The sequence below is a fragment of the Populus euphratica genome, unplaced genomic scaffold (genome assembly GCF_000495115.2).
Source record: "Populus euphratica unplaced genomic scaffold, PopEup_1.0 scaffold366.1, whole genome shotgun sequence".
Lineage (NCBI taxonomy): Eukaryota > Viridiplantae > Streptophyta > Magnoliopsida > Malpighiales > Salicaceae > Populus > Populus euphratica.
The window spans coordinates 167,035-181,110 of record NW_011500066.1 but is presented as its reverse complement, the minus strand read 5'-3'; the positions used below and the strand labels follow the sequence as shown (position 1 = coordinate 181,110).

Here is a 14,076-nt window from a genome sequence, read left to right as displayed (position 1 = left end):
AATTTTATTTTCAATTTTTTTAACAGTCATTTAAATTTTTTTAAAAATGATTAAGTTAATTAAATTATATTAATTTTTTATATATAGTTTAATTTTAAACCATGACTAAGTAAGCAGCCAGGTGAAAATTTTTTTTCTTGTTAATTATATTTGTTTTTTTTATTAATTAACTAAATTATCTTTGAACATTTTAAGTTAAATATATTATATAAGGATAACTTTCAAAAAATTTATTTTTAAACATGAGCTACAAGCAGGATAAAATAATTTTTTATCATATTAATTTTTTATTTTTTTTTCTTGAATTTATTTTATTAATTGGCTATTGATTGGCTAGATATTTTTGAATTAATCAAGTCAATTAATTATAGAAAATGTTTTATATAATTTAATTTAAAACATATATTAAATAGAGTAAAAAACGAAAAAACCTCATTTTTGTTTTTTCGTTTTAATTATAGAAAAAACGAAAAATCAAATCAATTAATTATAGAAAAAATTATTTGTCAAATTTTATATAATTTAATTTAAAACATATATTAAATAGAGTAAAAATAGAGTATGAATTGCATGTAGTGCTGGCCTATATATATATATATATATATGCGCGCAAAAGTAAGACGAAAAAACCAAGAAAGCCCTCTTCTTTGTTCTTTATTACTATTACTGCGGGGGGAGTCTCCTCGCCACTGTAAAAAACCTCTATCGTCTTTCTTTCTCCCTTTATTTCCTCTCCTCTATCAAGAACAGTAACCTCTTTCTCAAGAAGAAGATGGAGAAGATGGGTGGTCGGATCTCTGCAACTCTCATCTTGGCTTTCCTCTTCATCTCCTCCGCACACTCTTTCTACTTGCCTGGTGTGGCTCCTCGTGACTTTCAAAAGGTTCGTTTATCTGTTTTCCTCTTTCTTATTCATTAGTTACATCTCTGGTTTTCTTCTAGTCATAACGGAACTGGATCTACGCTAACCCTTTTTTATTTCGTGTTTGATCTAACCCTTTTTTATGCTTTTTTTTTTTATCCTTTTCCCTTTTGGGTTCTTCTAGATCTGTCCCAGTTTTCTCATTTTGGGGTCAAATCCTAGGTTTGTTTTGTGTTTTGCTTATCGAGGCTTAGGATACGAGGGGTTATTTTGATTTGCTGTTTTCAAAGTTTTCATTTGAGATGATTAAGAGAATTTACGCAAAACGATGAATATATGGATATTTTAAGTGGTGTGAATGTGAATGGATTGGGTGCAGTTTTCTTATGTCTTTAAGAAATTTTGTTATGATTCTTAAATGACTTGTTCCTTCTTTTTTAATTTATTATTTTAGACTTATTATACCTTACTGTTTGTTCGACATTTGCACCCTTTCTGAATAGGATAACATCCTTTCTGTCAAAGTGAACAAATTATCATCTACAAAGACACAACTTCCATATGACTACTACTACTTGAACTACTGTAAACCTAAGAAGATTGAGAACAACGCAGAAAATTTGGGGGAAGTTCTTCGAGGAGACCGCATTGAGAATTCAGTATATACTGTAAGCATTTATTTATTATTCTTTCACTATTTTATTCACTTGTTTTCGGTAGACAATTGAACCTGCTGAATTACTGTTTTCCTCATTGCCTTGGTTATTAATTAATGAATCATACTCCAGTTTAAAATGATGAATGAGAAGTTATGCAAAGTGGCCTGTCGAAAGAAACTTGATGCTGAATCTGCCAAGAATTTCAAGGAAAAAATTGACGATGAATATCGTGTTAACATGTAAGTTGAAGATGTTTTCTTACAGACTCACCTGTTGGTCTATGTATGCTGCATCAGTTCTATGGATGCTAATCTCATGGATGTTGAAATGGGTTTTTCTTTGTACTGAGAGCTTGGAAATGGATGTGTAGGATTTTAGATAATCTTCCAGTTGCTGTTCTTAGACAAAGGAGGGATGGGAGTCAATCAACAACTTATGAGCATGGTTTCCGTGTTGGGTTCAAAGGAAATTATGCTGGGGTATGTTTCAGGAAGCATTTTCAAGCATGAAAGCATGGGAATATTTGTCTGTATTGATTGAAGATTTTTTTTTTGCAGAGCAAAGAGGAGAAGTATTTTATCAACAACCACTTGAGCTTTAGAGTTATGTACCACAAGGATCCTGAGACGGATTCTTCTCGCATTGTTGGGTTTGAGGTCACTCCAAACAGGTTTTCTACCATCTTCTCTTTGATTGTTAAGTTCACTTTTGTATTGGTCACTGGTAAGGAAAAAAATATGAGCATGTGTGTTAGCTGCAAGCAAGTCTTAGTTTCCAAAGGATTTAGCTGTTATTGCTCCTGCTGGCAATGCAGCTTGATCTCTTATTATTTTCTAATTCAATACCATAAATTTCCTTAAAGAGTTTCTGTACTGGATCAAATTCATTTTAACGATGGCTTCTAGCATTATTTGTATATCTCTTTGATGCTGTGGCTATTAAATTTTGATAAATTAAGCTCTCCGTGTATCCATTTAGATTAAAATTTCAAACACTGAGCTCTCAATTCCCTTTGGGATAGTAATATATTTAACTTACCATTTCATTCTTTGTATGTTTGACACTTGCAAACAGTGTGAATCATGAATACAAGGAGTGGGATGATAATGATCCTCAATTGACAACTTGCAATAAGGACACCAAAATGTTAATTCAAGGCAGCACTGTTCCACAAGAAGTGGATGTAGGAAAGGAAATTGTGTTCACATATGATGTTACCTTCAAGGTTTTTCTTAATAAACTCTTCTTCTGCTTGCCTGAGCTACTTCATTTGTCCTGTACATTGTCTCACTTCTTTATTCTCTTCACCCCTCTTCTCTTAGGAAAGTGACATTAAATGGGCATCTCGTTGGGATACGTACCTCCTCATGAATGATGATCAGATTCACTGGTTTTCCATCATTAACTCACTGATGATTGTCCTCTTCCTTTCCGGTATGGTGGCCATGATAATGATGAGAACTCTGTATAGAGATATTGCAAACTACAATCAGTTGGAAACTCAAGATGAGGCACAAGAGGAAACTGGGTGGAAACTTGTCCATGGAGATGTATTCAGGGCACCAATCAACTCTGGTTTACTTTGTGTGTATGCAGGTACAGGTGTACAGATCTTTGGAATGACACTTGTGACAATGATATTCGCTTTGCTGGGTTTCCTATCTCCTTCCAACAGAGGTGGTCTTATGACTGCCATGGTTCTCTTGTGGGTCTTCATGGGCTTATTTGCTGGTTACTCATCAGCACGTTTGCACAAAATGTTCAAAGGCACGGATTGGAAGAGAAATACTCTTAAAACTGCATTTATGTTTCCGGGTATTCTTTTCGCAATCTTCTTTGTTCTGAATGCCCTCATTTGGGGGGAGAAATCTTCAGGGGCAGTGCCTTTTGGGACAATGTTTGCTCTTGTTTGCTTATGGTTTGGTATATCTGTTCCCTTGGTCTTTGTCGGTAGTTATTTAGGTTTCAAAAAGCCAGCTATTGAAGATCCCGTGAAAACAAACAAAATCCCCAGGCAAGTCCCTGAGCAGGCATGGTACATGAAACCAGTTTTCTCTATACTTATTGGAGGCATTCTTCCATTTGGTGCTGTTTTCATCGAGCTCTTCTTCATTTTGACATCGATATGGCTCAATCAGTTCTATTACATCTTTGGCTTCCTCTTCATCGTATTTGTTATCCTTCTGATCACCTGTGCAGAAATAACAGTTGTGCTTTGTTACTTCCAGTTATGTAGTGAAGACTACCACTGGTGGTGGAGGTCTTATCTGACTGCTGGCTCCTCTGCTCTGTACCTCTTCCTGTACTCAATTTTCTACTTCTTCACCAAGCTGGAGATTACAAAGTTTGTTTCTGGTGTTCTCTACTTCGGGTACATGATAATTATCTCATATGCTTTCTTTGTTTTGACGGGAACAATTGGTTTCTATGCTTGCTTCTGGTTTGTCCAGAAGATCTACGCCTCAGTCAAAATTGACTGATCTGCAGAAGAGTAAAATGAAGACTGAAAATTCCCTAGGTTCTTTTGCAAGATGCACGGATTTGCTGCTAGTGGATTTTTTCGGTTCCTTGTCAAAGTGGAAGCTTTATTGTGCTGATGGTAGATAGAGTAGCGCTTGAGATGTTACTTTGTTTACACTGGTGTCTGATGTTTTATGAAGTGATCTGGGAAGTCTTGAATCTTGATATGTCCATCGCATCCAACGTGACCAACCAAATCATATAAATCTTAGCTCTTCAATGCTTTAGTTGCCTAGTTTCTTCTTGTTTGTGTGTGGGATACTTTCTCAAATGTCTTTAGAGATATTTCGTTGAGAATTATACAAAAATTTGTGATGGATAGTGGAATCAATCGGCGTCCCTATTTTAATTGAAAATAAATTCCAACAGGAGCTCTGACCCTTTATTCAGTTCATTGATTTATTTTATTCTGAATACAATTGGAGATGTTCTGTTTTGAATCATGACTCATTGATGCACGTGTTCGAATCCATACCTTGATTCTATAAAAAATAAAATAAAAATGGATGCTTGGCTAACCACAATCAATTGAAGAAACAAGGTCGATTCAGCTCCCTCTCCGTTTTCCGTTTGGAAGCCCGCTAAGGGGATATTGTAGTCGGAGAGCTTGGCTAGAACACCTCTAGTTTTTCGCAGCATTATATTTAATTTCGAAACCTCCCGTGCCTGAAAAATACTGTGCACTCACTCTAAGTTTATTATTGGAATGACTTATGTGCCCTTCCAAATAAAACTTGGTATTTTGATATCTTCGCATTACCCGGTAGTCATTAATGATTGACTGGGATATTAAAAACATACATATTTGTTCTTTGAACCAAAAAGATTAAAACATGGTTTTAGGGTTTTTTTATTCTTTTAGTTATCTTTTTTTAATTCCATAATCACAAAAGGGTAATATGATCTTTTCATGTAAATTATCAATTTTAAAATTTAGAAGTTACTATATATGTGCTAGCATGTTAGAGACACTCGTGCCTTTTAAAAGGTGTGTTGTATCACCCAGTAACCAAACATGTTTTTTCATGTTGGTATTGATATTTTTTAATTTTCTTGATGACTTTTCAATTATAAAACTATTATATAAGCTTCCAAGTTTACAAGATTTACATGTGTCATCTTAAAAGAATATATGTACATAGAACTAAACTAGCTTTTTAGCTACTTTATTACTTTTTTAGAGGTTTTATCCATCATAAATTTTGAAGAGTAATAGAAGGCTAGCTCTTCTTTCATTGTTTGGATATAATGCTTGGAAAGTTGAACTTAAGGATTTGGGATGAATTTTTGGGTTGACTTTGTTAATGTTTTATCCTTCTCTACTTTATATTATCTTTGAAATTAGATATGACTTCTAGTTTCAACTCTTTATCCTCTTCAAAATAGAACCTTATATTTGTATAATATGATTATTCAATAAAGGATAGTTCTTTTATATCCACAACACACTTAACTTCACCACCATAGCTATACTTGAAGCATTGATGCAATGCTGATGAAAGCATGCCATTCTCTTGTAGCTAAGTTTTTTCTAGGAGTAAGTCATAAAAAGTCTTTACCTCAATAATATAGTAAAGTGCTAAAGAGTTCATCTTTCCAATCTCAATCTTGATACTAATTTTTCCAACGACGCGCTATCCCTTTTGATTAAAACCTTGGATCACCATCATACTCTTGGATATTTCATCCAAAGATATGCCAATCTTTTTAATTGCTAATCTATTGATGCGAACTTTATGATCACGTTGTCATGCAACCCATAATCAAGATTAAGATCTGATCCTAAAAAACTGAAATAAGTCTGTAGGAGTGACTATTACCTAAGTTAACTTGGATTTCTTTGTTTTCTTTGTTGTGTTTTCTCTTCACTTGATAAGATAATAATATAAAATAATAAATCCTAATATTTAAAGAAAATAATCATGTTCCTATATATAATAGAAAATCTAATATTAGTTAGGACTCTACAAAATACATGAAAAATCATATTACAAGGCTAGCCAAAACTGATACAAAATTGACAACGTTGTTGTCGAAAATTAATGACTCAAATAAGGATGAAATGACCCCTTGTGCACATGAATTAAATATACTAAGGCTTTCTTTTGATGACTTAAAGGATTCTCAAGTTCAGCCTTGGCTGAAACTTGCATAATTAGTTCATTCAATGCTTCTTTCAAGGCCTTACCTTGTGATTGGCTCACTTGCAATGTGTAATAGGTCATTGGTATTCGCGGGTTAATCCATATCATCCCCTCTCTCTTAAAAAAGATTCATCTTCGAATCAAAACTTGTGTTTAAAAGTAGCATTAACACCATTCTCATTTGGAAGATCAACTTTGTAGTCATTGTTATCGATCCTTTTTTAAAACTTGGAATGGATCATCACAATGAGGCTATTAACTTTTATATTTTATGGTTAAGAAACTGCTTCTTATACATGTGCATCCAAACTGAATTACCAGGTTAGAAAATAACCTATTTACGACCTTTATTTTCCTTAGAAGCATACATTATGTTCCTTTTTTCAATTTACAGTTTCACTCCTTTATGGAGTTGTCTCACCATATTTGTCTTCTTTTCATCATCTAAACTTGCCCTTTCTTTTTAAAGTAAAGAAATAAAGTCCATAGAAGTTAGTGGATTAAATCCATAAATAATTTCAAAAGAAGAAAAGTTGATGGTTCAATGCATAGTTCTATTATAAACAAACTCAATAAAAGACAAATATTCTTTCCAACTATTCAAATTATTTTGAATAACATGTAAAAGCTCGGATGAAATTTTGTTCATCTATTTAAGGATGATAAGTTATTGAAAATAAAAATTTAGTTTCCAACTTTTCCCCACAAAATCTTTCAAAAATAACTAAGAAACTTAACATCATGATCTGACACTATACTCCTAGAAATGCCATGTAAATGAACAATCTCTTTAAAAAATAAATTTGCGATATAAGATGTATCATTATTCTTATAACTTGCAATGAAATGTGTCATTTAAAAAAATCTATCAACCATAATAAAAATAGAATCTCTATCTTTCTTTAACCTAGATAAATCTAAAATAAAATCTATAAATATCTACCCAAGATTCTATAGGCACAAGTAATGGTGTATATAATCCATGCAGTTGCCCTCTAAATTTTATCTTAAATTTTATCTTTCTACAGGCTTGCTGTTCATTTTTGCCATACAAGAAGACCTAGAGAGCAATCTTTAGTGCATCAGAACTCTACACTATTCCATAGACTTAAACAGTTCTCTTTGCTTGTTGTACGCACCGTTAACTAGTTTTGCTTGCTTAACACAATAGACGACATGATGGTTTCATGTACTGCACTTAGTTTGCTTTCAGTTTAGGCTTCAAATCTGCTACAGTTTTGATGTTTGTTAATGGAGCAACAATCCAGGCTTTTGCCTAGAAACATAAAATTCAGTAAAAACTCTGTACTTTGTGCTTGCACTTTTTTCCACCCAAAGAATTTACAACCTTTTCCATATCGAGCTTGCATGCCCACCTCCTAATTTTTAGATATTTATTCTCATTAATATATTTTTCAGAGTTTATTTGTCGGCCTCACCCTTTCTCAGGCATGGCATTTATAAAAAAAGCATACAAACTGATACTTCTTTTTTTTCACTTTTCAACAAGTTCATGTGGATCTATTTTTCCAATCGGTGATGTAATGAGCAAGTTCATGTGGGCAGCTAAAATTTTGCATGTGTTTTTCCCACCATGGCCGCTGTCCATTAACATCCATGAACCCAACAGTTACATCCATGTCCCCAACAGCTATGATGTTACACTAACATTCATGTCCCTGACAGCAGCTGAGACATTACATTGTCAACCCTAAACATCATACCAATACATTAGACATTAACTTCAAATCCTACCCACAATATTATTAACAAAAAAGAATCAGGAAGTGTTGAAAAATGTAAAAAAAGATGATAAAAACTTATACCATATTTATAAATTTATCATCAAATTATTCATCCAAAAGATAAAACCAATCCCATGTTCTTTGGTGGACAAACGTTAGACTTTAATTCCGACTAAAACTTATTGGAAGACTTGGCTTCCTTCAACTGCTATTTCAGTTACAAAGGTGAGATTCAAACATATATGATAGGCTTTCATGCCCTCAAGACAAGCACGACCTTAGCTTCAATTCCATGACCAAATGCTATGCAACAAGTTAGCCAGGCGGGCGCAAACTACAGCCAATGTTTGAATGCATTGTAGTAGTTTAGCTAAAGTTTCAAGTCTTGAGACTAAAACATTAAGGATTAACTAGCTTCCACTGGCAAAACCTAGCACAAAGATTCAAAAGCAACATCCATAAGTCTTTTCAGCAATGAAGCCCACAGAAGCACAGGTAGTAAAAATATTCCTGTGACAGTTGGGTTAACTGATATACATACCAAAAATTGTTAATCCATTAATACAGTTAGTGACCAGTATTATCGTCAGCTTGAGTATGTTCGCAATTTCCCATTTTTCTGCCTGTGCATGATTTAAATAAAATTAGTTACAGGGCAGGGTCAAAACCAACATAAAAGAAAAACTGTGTGATGAGTTTAGCAACCAACCAAAATGCATCCTTCTTTTCTTGTGCTAACAGCTCCTCAAAGGAAATATCACCAAATTCATGATCTTCTGTCTCGATCACCTCTTCGGACTTGGCCTTCAACTCCACACAGGCACTGATTTCAAGCATCTTAAACAAAACAAAAACAGAGAAAAAGCATGAGAACTTCCTCTCTAATATTGCACTAAGAAAGGATCATGCTCCATCAATTTCCTTCCTTTCTCTATTTTTTTTTTAAATTTCACACCTATCAGAATTCTAAGTGCAGCACATCACTTCAGAAATCAATTTGTCAAAAGCAGTCGAGAGCTTTTTTGAAGTCATGTAAATAGGGTTTCATTTGTACCTTCTTGTATGCTGGTGAGAGTTTAAGCTGCTGCTGAAGCCAATTATAAACAAAAGTATCCTCCTCTAACCTTTTTTGTTCTAGCTCTAGCTTGTAAATCTGACATTGAGAGAAAGCATCAATCCATGTTTAATGGGAACAGATATGATTGACCAGTCAATTGCTTACCTGTTGACGAAGGCGATCAATTGAAGACCTGTCTGCCTTGAACAGCAGAGCCTTTGTTATCGTGAACTTACGCTTAATGACCTCCGACCTGAAACAGGAATAGAAAAGGAAAGAAAACATACTTTAACGACACGTGGGGGATACGGTAAGACTATTGGGATTGCTATCATCAAAAGTGATGGGATCAATAATTATGAAAAGAATCCATAAGTTGAAACAAACTCCAAAAGTTAGTTGGCCAAGTCCTAAGGAGAAATAAAAGAAAACAGATTGTTGAATGCCGTTACAAAATTCTTGGCACAATTAAGGATAGCTGGAAGCAATTCCAGCATCATGGGAGAATACGTCATGAATTATTTAGTAATAAATGGCAATGCAAGTTCATATATGCTTAACAAAGGTGAACATACAGGAGAGGGAGAATAATAGTCAATCCACAAGAAGCTGACTAGAATAGCATGAAACAAACCACTAACGAATAATAGCAAACATGAACAATCATTTGGTTTCCTGAGAATAATTTGTCAACATGCTTACTTGTGTTGCAACTCACTTCTAGCCTCAATCAAGCAATTTGCAAATTCTCCAACCTGTATTACAAGACGAACTGTCAAATCACAAAGAGTATGACTAGTGTTCACGCACTCAATTCTAAAATACATGTTTTTATAGCCTTAATAAGCCAATTTAAACGCATACAATAAAGAGTAAAAAATGATTTAAATAATAATGAATATGATCAATCAAGTGCGCCAGATTCAACCCTGCAGTCCCAGAGAATTCTATGATGTTGTCCCTTCTTGCACCCAGAAGTGCATGCATGAGCCACAGAACAGCATTTAAACCTCATTTACTTCATTATTGTAGAAAACAAAATTTTCAAATTCAAAAACAAAGAAGCAAAACTTTTACAACCACTTGAAGCAAATTTAATGGATATAATGTTCTAACAGCTCACTTCATGATTTCATTTCCACAATGGTTATTCCAAATGGTTATTTGGGTACATTGCTAACATTCAGTGAACATGCATCCATGAGCATAACTTGCCAGAGCATTGAAATCATTTGCAACTATCTAATCATTGATCCATCATGCCTGATACCTAAACAATATTCTTGAAGGTTAAAATCCTGTCACTTTCCCATTTTCACATGTATCCTTCAATTCCAAACTCCAGTTGGATTTAGGCTTGAAAAAAAAAACCCTCTCCTCCTCTAGAAATCCAATATCTGATGAAGCACGTTAAAAAATGATGCCTACTTCAGAAAGCAAGAAGGAAAAATGATGTTGAGGCATGCTTGCAATTCTAAATCCTTCAAGACCATACTTATATTCCCAAGTTCCATGATACAAACCTCTTTCTTTCAACCCACCTGCACTGAGCTTCTCATCCATATCTTTAATCTACATTTTAACATCATAGTTTTGCAGCTCAACTTCAATTCAGAATCTTTCTGCTTTAAATCATTGCTTAGATTTCATTTCAATGATTGTAAAGGGAAAGATAGAAACTGAATAAAGATGGCAAGCAAATTGCTAGACTCCTTTTTAAAGGTTTTCTGATTATCCATACCCCAAATCATGAAAAGATGTCCTACAAGTGACAGTGAATTCACTAACTACTCAAACTAATATAGTTTCAGCTACATCCTACCCAGCAAGCAGTCGGAAGGTGGTTTGTTAGCACAAGTATTGACTGGCTACATGAACAGAGCATTGTCCAAAACTGTGAAGGAAGAAACCACCTTTCAAAGAATCTAAACATTTCAATGTAGGTGGACAAATTGAAAAGTGACGGAGCTTGCTATGTCACAAATACAAGATAACCATTAAAAGAAAGGAAACTGTGCTTTAAAAGCTAGTAATTGAATAAAGCCAACAATCAACCCCATTTGCAGAAGTTTCACTCACTAGTTGCGGCCCAGAACAAGTTGTGAGAAATCAAGACTTCATGTTTAGAGCTTGGCAACCTAAGTACGTCAAACAAGGTGATATTACTGCTTGCATCACCACTGCTTGTCTTTCATGTCCTATTGTATGGTTTTCGGATCATGACAAAAATTTCAACAAACAGTATGGTGGCAATTGGCAAAAATCTTTCAGAGGAAAATCTTTTTCCCCCCTGGCTTAATCACAATCCAAGCACATTCAAATCAAATCATGCACATTTCTTCTCACTACACTCTAGCATTAATTCGCTTGCTTTAATCATTTGATCACATAAAAAAGTGCATGAGTAGCATAGCACTTCAAGAAAAGAATTCCTTAAGCAGTAGTCTATGTAAGCACTCCTCATTGCAAGAAAATGAAATGGGGCATAAAAAATGGACCGCATGTTCTCCAAACAGATATCATTAGAAATTAGCACGAATTTAGTATTAGTAGAATGGCAAACCAGCTTACACAAAAATAGCAAACATTTCCACTCTAAAAAATAGCACAAAAGTTAGGATAGTTTTCTTAAAAACTGAAAAACAAAGAAAGGTGTAAAATGAAAAACCTGAGCTAATGTCAGTGCATTGCTTTCATTGCACTTGACAAGCTGATCATACTGCTGCTTGATCTTTCTCTGGGTAGCACTGCTCGTAGAAGTAAAAGGATACAGGCATACCAATTCTGGCTTGACCGGACGCGAGCCCGGAACTTGCCTTTCTTTCTCTGAATCACCGCCAAAACCATTTTCTTCACTTTTCAAATCTAACGATCTTTTCTTCTTCGCCTTCTTCTTCTTCTTCTTCTTAACCCTCTGCAGATCCTCAACCGACCCGTCTCTCTCCTCCTCATGACCCGACCCAGTCTTATCCACGTCACCACTTGTCAGTACACCTGGCAAGATATCAAGAAGAAGCGAATGGGACAAACGGGTCCTGCCATTTTCACCCCTTTTTCGAGCTCCATTAATCAATTTCGTTAAAGAAGGGTCAATAAGTAAGGGGTCGTTATGGGTTTTGGGTCGTCGACGAAGTTTTCTGTAGAGAAAAAAGACAGAGAGAGAGAAAGAAAGAAAGAAAGCAAAGAGGAAGAAGAAGAGTTGATTATGGTTCGATAAAATTAGGAATTCGGAGATTAGATTCGATAGGATGCTACAGTTAGTTACAGGAAAAGTAAGAAGAGACGCCGCCGCCATAGATAGAAACAAGGCTGCGTCACTTAAATGGAAATGGAACAGGAGGGAGGGAGGGAGCCTGCTGCTGCAGTTGTGGAAGAGAGGGTTTCTTGTTTGGATCAAAGTGCGAAGTGATGACGCGGTTTCTTTTTCTAAGACGACGACTCTGCCTGCTTTGATTTTGAACCTTCCTTCTATGCCCTGTTAGAGGGTTGATTTTCTCGTCAAAATCTCTGCCCCTGTTCAGTAGTAATCCAACCCCCACCAGAAGTGGCTTTTGTATGTCGATCCATCCATGATTATCTTAATTAAGTGTTTCCTCCTCTTATTGAAGTATCCTTTGAAAGGCTATCTAAATTGTTATTCATACAAATTTAATTTAATTTATTTAAAATTTTATTTTTTACATATTTTAAATTGTTTTAATAAACTCATTTTAAAGATAATTTTTTTAAAATAAAATAAATATTATTTTAATACAAAAAACACTTTTAAAAACAATCACAACTATATTTCTGCAAAATACTTGTATTGCAGTAAAAATACATAAGTAATGAGAATATACATATATGTAAAATACATAAGTAATGAGAATATACATAATTTAATACAATAAATTATAAAAATAATCCCAACTTTTTATTAATCTCATCAAAGGGTATACATTAAGTCCACACTCAATGCATAATGGTTCTGTTCCTCACAGAATGAATTTGCAGGCTGCACCCTTATAAACAATTTATATAAAAACAACATACGTGGAAGACTATAACAAAAACTATCCCAAAGACAAAGAAACAAATCTGATTAGTTTTGCTTAAGACAGTTAATTGTCACAAACTTCCGATAACTGTCCCAACTGTTGTATCTCTCCTGGCCTATTATCCTACAAACCAGTTCTTCATTTTACCTTCTCATGCTACCAGAACAGGCGTGCCTGCGTACCTTGAACTATCCATTGTAGAAGTCAGAATTCATGCCGAACATCAATTCATGTTCTATCAAATTATTAAACATACATTAATATTGCATATGTTGCCATTTTTTGTATTTTTGAATATCATAAAAAATATAAAAACATAAAAGAATTATAAGAATACAAAAATAACCGGTTTTGATATCAAATCGAAAACCATACATGAAAAATTGAGTTCGGGAGTTTTAGGATCAGTTTTAAATAAAGAGAAAATTTAGAAAATGGTTTAATTCGACTAAAATTAAAAAAAAAATTAAAGTTTTAAAATAAATAACCAAGTTAGAAATCAATAAAAAAATTAATTTAATTTTAAAAATAAAATAAAATTGAGAGCTAGGTTCTTAAAAATTACATGATTTTGGAGACCAAGAATAAAACTGCATAAAGTGATTAAATCATTACTCCCCGTTAAAACCTAAATTTCCCCTCTCGGTCGATAATTTAAACCACCCTTCATCAACCCACCATCAAAAACCAAAATCCCATTTCCTCTGCTAATCAAACCAGAACACTTTACTCTCAACAAAAAGCAGACTTTTCACAGGTTTCCATCCTACCATCGACAGCTTCAACAACCATCAATGCCTGTTCCACCTCACTCAATAGCCCAGCAACAGTCCCCCTCACGAACCACTCCCTCTCTCTGTCAAAATTGACTACCCCTCTCTATGTTGGATTATGGTTTTTTTCTCCATGGGCGTGGTGACTGATAACAACAACACCCACCGTTGGCGCTAGTACATCCACTACGAGAACCAACAACCTCAAATCCAGTCATTAACCACGGTGCTGAGAGAGAAACTGACGAACCAGTAGAGAGACGAAAATGAAAACTGCTT

The 14,076-nt window shown here is 34.4% G+C and overlaps 2 protein-coding genes across 2 annotated transcripts; one reads left to right on the top strand and one right to left on the bottom strand.

The window, feature by feature from the left end:
- The first annotated feature begins 647 nt into the window (after positions 1-647).
- Positions 648-4,430, top strand: TMN7 (transmembrane nine 7). The gene is made up of 7 exons (XM_011002492.1): positions 648-883; positions 1,366-1,530; positions 1,651-1,760; positions 1,892-2,000; positions 2,079-2,191; positions 2,596-2,746; positions 2,844-4,430. The coding sequence occupies exons 1-7, from the start codon at positions 773-775 to the stop codon at positions 3,999-4,001; spliced, it is 1,917 nt and encodes a 638-aa protein (XP_011000794.1). The 5' UTR covers positions 648-772; the 3' UTR covers positions 4,002-4,430.
- Positions 4,431-7,990: 3,560 nt separating this feature from the next.
- LOC105108247 (CA-responsive protein) lies at positions 7,991-12,611 on the bottom strand. Its single transcript, XM_011002491.1, has 7 exons — positions 11,656-12,611; positions 9,690-9,742; positions 9,153-9,240; positions 8,985-9,083; positions 8,640-8,767; positions 8,472-8,553; positions 7,991-8,360 (listed from the first exon to the last, which is right to left on the bottom strand). Exons 1-6 carry the CDS (start codon positions 12,280-12,282, stop codon positions 8,517-8,519), a joined length of 1,032 nt encoding a protein of 343 aa, XP_011000793.1. The 5' UTR covers positions 12,283-12,611; the 3' UTR covers positions 7,991-8,360; positions 8,472-8,516.
- Positions 12,612-14,076: the final 1,465 nt, after the last annotated feature.

Coding starts and splice junctions, on each gene's coding strand:
- TMN7 (XM_011002492.1), top strand. CDS start 773: ATGGAGAAGATGGGTGGTCGGATCTCTGCAACTCTCATCTTGGCTTTC. Junction 1,531..1,650: donor TTGAGAATTCAGTATATACT/GTAAGCATTTAT, acceptor ATCATACTCCAG/TTTAAAATGATGAATGAGAA. Junction 1,761..1,891: donor GATGAATATCGTGTTAACAT/GTAAGTTGAAGA, acceptor ATGGATGTGTAG/GATTTTAGATAATCTTCCAG.
- LOC105108247 (XM_011002491.1), bottom strand. CDS start 12,282: ATGGCGGCGGCGTCTCTTCTTACTTTTCCTGTAACTAACTGTAGCATC. Junction 9,743..11,655: donor ATGCACTGACATTAGCTCAG/GTTTTTCATTTT, acceptor CTTGTAATACAG/GTTGGAGAATTTGCAAATTG. Junction 9,084..9,152: donor TTGATCGCCTTCGTCAACAG/GTAAGCAATTGA, acceptor TCTCAATGTCAG/ATTTACAAGCTAGAGCTAGA.